Source organism: Symsagittifera roscoffensis, chromosome 3, assembly GCF_963678635.1.
Source record: "Symsagittifera roscoffensis chromosome 3, txSymRosc1.1, whole genome shotgun sequence".
In the NCBI taxonomy this organism is placed as follows: domain Eukaryota; kingdom Metazoa; phylum Xenacoelomorpha; order Acoela; family Convolutidae; genus Symsagittifera; species Symsagittifera roscoffensis.
The window spans coordinates 74,937,261-74,941,594 of record NC_087064.1 but is presented as its reverse complement, the minus strand read 5'-3'; the positions used below and the strand labels follow the sequence as shown (position 1 = coordinate 74,941,594).

The 4,334-nt window shown below is 38.0% G+C and overlaps 1 protein-coding gene across 1 annotated transcript; it reads right to left on the bottom strand.

The window, feature by feature from the left end:
* Positions 1-1,080: 1,080 nt before the first annotated feature.
* Positions 1,081-4,090, bottom strand: LOC134842265 (tubby-related protein 3-like). The gene has a single exon (XM_063858531.1). It carries the CDS (start codon positions 3,520-3,522, stop codon positions 2,158-2,160), a length of 1,365 nt encoding a protein of 454 aa, XP_063714601.1. The 5' UTR covers positions 3,523-4,090; the 3' UTR covers positions 1,081-2,157.
* Positions 4,091-4,334: the final 244 nt, after the last annotated feature.

The window sequence follows — 4,334 nt, the reverse complement described above, 5'->3', positions numbered from 1 at the left end:
AAAAACTTCGTGAGTGGCCACTAATGCAGGGGAGCTTCTACTGTCCGTTATCTCTATTGAACCCACAGTATCAGATTTGAGAAGTTAGTTTTCGAGAAAAGTGAAAGAGTCACAAAACGAACAATAATCGAAAATTTGACTATTCCGAGGGTCATAACTTTATGTAAAAAAATGGGCGTAACCGCTTATACAAGACGCTTTTTAATACCGCTCGTTTCATTGAAAGCAAAAACTCAGATCTGAGAGGAATAGTTTCCGAGAAAACGAAAAAAAAATCAAATATATGGGTACCCCGTATCAAATAATCCCCCGTATACTTTTTCGACGGCTGTAGACAGAGGGGCCGAGGTCAAATAAAAAGAGACTCTACAGGAGTATGCAAGTTTACAGGGGAGGAGGCAGCCTTTCAATTGATATCCCTTTTTTGAAAATCAGTATAAGTTTTTGAGAAAAACTAAATTTTCCAATAAGTTTTTTTTAAAAAAATTCCATAACGAAAAAAATTAATTTCAACAAACCGATTCGTAAACATACAACCAAGCAACACTAAAGAGAAATGACCAAAATTAGGTCACTGAGCCCAAAATTAAAACAAGGTAATTAAATTACAGGAAAAAATCAAACACCAAAAGCAGCGTTGCAGAAATTTGCGCGCAGCAAAAAAAAACAATTCAAAGATGTGGCAAATAAGCCGACAAAAAGTTATCAGACAAATAATCGGCCGACAAATTATTTGAAACAGGATATTTCCCTTTTGAAAAAAAACTGCTCCAGGTCAGATTTGAACCCATGGTCTTTGCCGTCCCTTCCGTATTCGTTGCCTCCAGGCTACCTGGGCCCGGTACGCTGAGAAAACTGAATTAATTATGAAATAAAGTACCACTAGAGACGAGTCCAGATGAGTCTCGTGCACAAGTCCAGATGATTCCCGTTATTTGCTGGAAAAAAGGTCTTATACCCGAATGCAACACCCTTGCGTATCGCAAGGGTAATGACTTCCCATTTTCTTTTCAAGGAACGAAATAGTACAGATTGACCAAAACAAAACTTTGATTATTACAGAAAATTGAATTACACACAAAACTACTAAACTCCTTATTTACAAAGAACTCTAAAACTGCCACAAAAGCGTTCTTTCAACATTATTAGACTGATTCAATTCTGAAAACAGAGCAAGAACACTTTAAAAACTCTGGTGTTTAAGAACACTTTTGACATTGTGCGTGAAAGCATGCATGATATTAAAACCTGAAAGACAGATATGAATGCATTAACACGGAATTATAGCACAAGTAAAATGGCTCAAGAAAACTATGCGGAGTCGATTTAGTCGGTACAAGATCACAAAAATCAGTAAAATACATTTGTGACACGGTTAAAACAACACCACGTTTTTAGCCTTTGCTAAAATTATATTACGATTTTCACATTAAATATATTTACTTAAAGCTTACCAAAATGGGTAGCAGCCCAGAACTTATATTTTATTTCCTTGCCACTCAAAACTGTCAAGGTATAAACTGAACTTCTCAATTAAGACACCTCTGCAACATTACCTTCATCTTTGTGTCTCCAAAAACCGACTAGATCAACAACGCCAGGACTTAAAATGCAAAGAACAATCAAATTGCAAATCAGATCTGAATCGAAATGGGAAATTTAAAGCAACGAAATAATTTAGCTTCTCATCAATTTGGTTTACAATGCAAAATAGGGTTTGACACAGATTTAAAAGAAACTGACCATAGTCAAACTTTAGGAAGAATTTGATCCGATTGCAAAAGTAATAGGAACTCATAATACTGTTACATTTTCGATGCTTTTACTGAGTATAATGTATGCGCGGAATATTGCATAGATATTTGAAGTCAAATTATCTCTTTTTTTCTCACCACACTTTTTATACAACACACTTGCTCTCGCAAGTGTAATCAAAGTATTTCAAAGGTCATTATTTCAAATATTTTGTCTCTGTAATCTTCGTTTGACAAAATGAATTTTCTATCTCAAAATATTATCACCGATTTTGAAAAACTTGACTCAGAATAACATGACTCTGGATTCAATCAACTATACAGCTGTTCCTAGCAGTTCTAGTTCTGTTAATCAGTATTAATTACGTAAAAGTATAACTTCTTAATCCGTGATTCGTTTTTACTACTCGCAGGCCAGTTTGTTGTCGAAACTGCTGAGTGCTATGCCAAAGGCCTGGACTGCACACATTGGGTACCTGTAGTCCAGAGTGAATACGTCATCCGAGACTCTTCCAAACTGCATCACAATATACTCTTGGCTTTGTGGATGCACAATCTGGAAGTTCTTCACCGACGCTTGCGTCACTCGACCATGGAAATTCAAAACATAGCTTTGCGTCTCTTCGTTCCACACTGGCGACTTGTTATGCAACACGAGAAGATTCTGCAGGTTTTTTTCTTCATATCTCTTCAGAAGTGAGTCGCTGTCGTTTTTAGGGTGGATGACAACTCGTTCAAAATCTACTGTCATGCCTGGGATGACCACACTCATTTTTCTCGGACCCTTAAACCCGAAAATGTTCGTCTCGTACAAAACAGCACACAGTTCCTGTCTGTTTTTGCCCCCTTCTGTGGACGATATCAGTCCTCCAGGTTTCGATGCGTTGTCGAAAATGGTGAACTTTGTTCCGACCATGTTTGATTTGACTTTTCCGGTGTAACTTTCAGTACCTTTGGATAGATCAGTTGGGTCTGTAGATATTAAGTAATTCGAAACTTTACTCTTCTTTCGTTTCCTCCCCGCCAACAGGAAAGTTTTCGTCCCATCGTCTCTTTCAAAGTGGAGAAAGTACGTAGGAAACATACCTCGATCCACTCCCTTTTTATCTCTAGTAATCCTACACTTAATCGTGTGTCTTTCTGGACACGGCTTGAACACAAACTCTTCCAGCTCACGAGACGAGGGCTGCAAAACGAGAGGCAGTTCCAAATCCATGGCACTGTCGCCCAGATCTCCCGCGTTCTCCTTGTCACCGCTGTCATCATCTATCGGCACAACTTCGGGAGACTCGGTCCCATTTGTCTGGACATCATTCGGTCTTTTCTGTGAACTAGATTCATAATCGACTACATCTGCGTATTTTTGTCTGTCACGCGGAGTCTCGCCTCCATCCAGTGTTGAATTTGAGCTAGTTGTGACGTCATTAACCGAACTCTCGTCATCGAAATCGACGTCAGACGAAGCCGAAACTGGCATAATAGTAACTGAACTAATTGTGGGGTTGTGATATGCATTTCGGTTTTCGGGGTCAGCCACTGAACTAACGTCAACTCTTTTGGCTGTTTTTGGATTATGAGATGGCAATTCTGGCGTACGCCCGGATACTCCAGAGATATTGGCTTGTGGATTAGTTGGCATCAGCATTCCTCGTGATTTTTTGGCCATTTTCTGCTCCATGATTTTTTTTTGCATATCCAGTTTCTGTTGTCTGGCTGCAGATCCAGCAGACATTGGTCTGTCCACCTCGCTATCTTCTGGGTTGAGCATGTTTCACAGTTGTGAATTTTTACTGGACTGAATTTCAATAATTTGGCACTAAATTTGAGAAAATCTTAACGGCCGCAAACAAAAATGAACGAAAAGAGGTAAATAATACGTTCAAATCGAGGTAAATAAACCGTGGAAAAATAATCGTTAGAATTAAACACAGGTAACTGCTCGACTATAATGCGAAGATGTGGAATATAAATTGTGATTAAACTGTTTTGTATAAAATGCAGCTGTTTTCAAACGAGAAGGCAAAGCGTTGAACAAAAAGCAAGTCGAAAAACGATCCAGCAGCACAAAAATAATGAATGAAGTAAATTGAAGCAAATGAATAAAACAGTATTTGGTTTCAAATCAGAAAAAGCAACATAGTTATTTTTACTGAAGCTACCATCGTTTTATCACACGTAAGCACCAAGAATAGCAAGCGTAAACGGTACATTGAAGACTTTTCTGTTTTACATTTTATCAAAGTCCCAAGCTAGTGCTATAATGGTGGCTTGCTAAGTCAACTAACAAAAAAATCTATCGAGCAATCAAGAATCAAGCAACCAAATTAGCCTCATTTTAATCTGAAAAGAAGCTTTGCTGAAAAAACATCAAACTGGTTAATCTTTTAAATTCATGACCAACCATACTATGGCCATCTATTCCAACCACTTTCAATTCTGACGGCCTGTTTGCAGAGTTCCGCACAAAAATCTTATAATAAAGTTCTTGGCACAATTTTCACTTCATCGACTTTGCCATCAATTTCTTGCTTTTGTATCCTTACAATTCTTTATTTATTTCAATATGTTTTCGGTTGCTGT

Excerpts from the sequence above, each read along its gene's own strand:
- LOC134842265 (XM_063858531.1), bottom strand. The coding sequence starts at position 3,522 with ATGCTCAACCCAGAAGATAGCGAGGTGGACAGACCAATGTCTGCTGGA.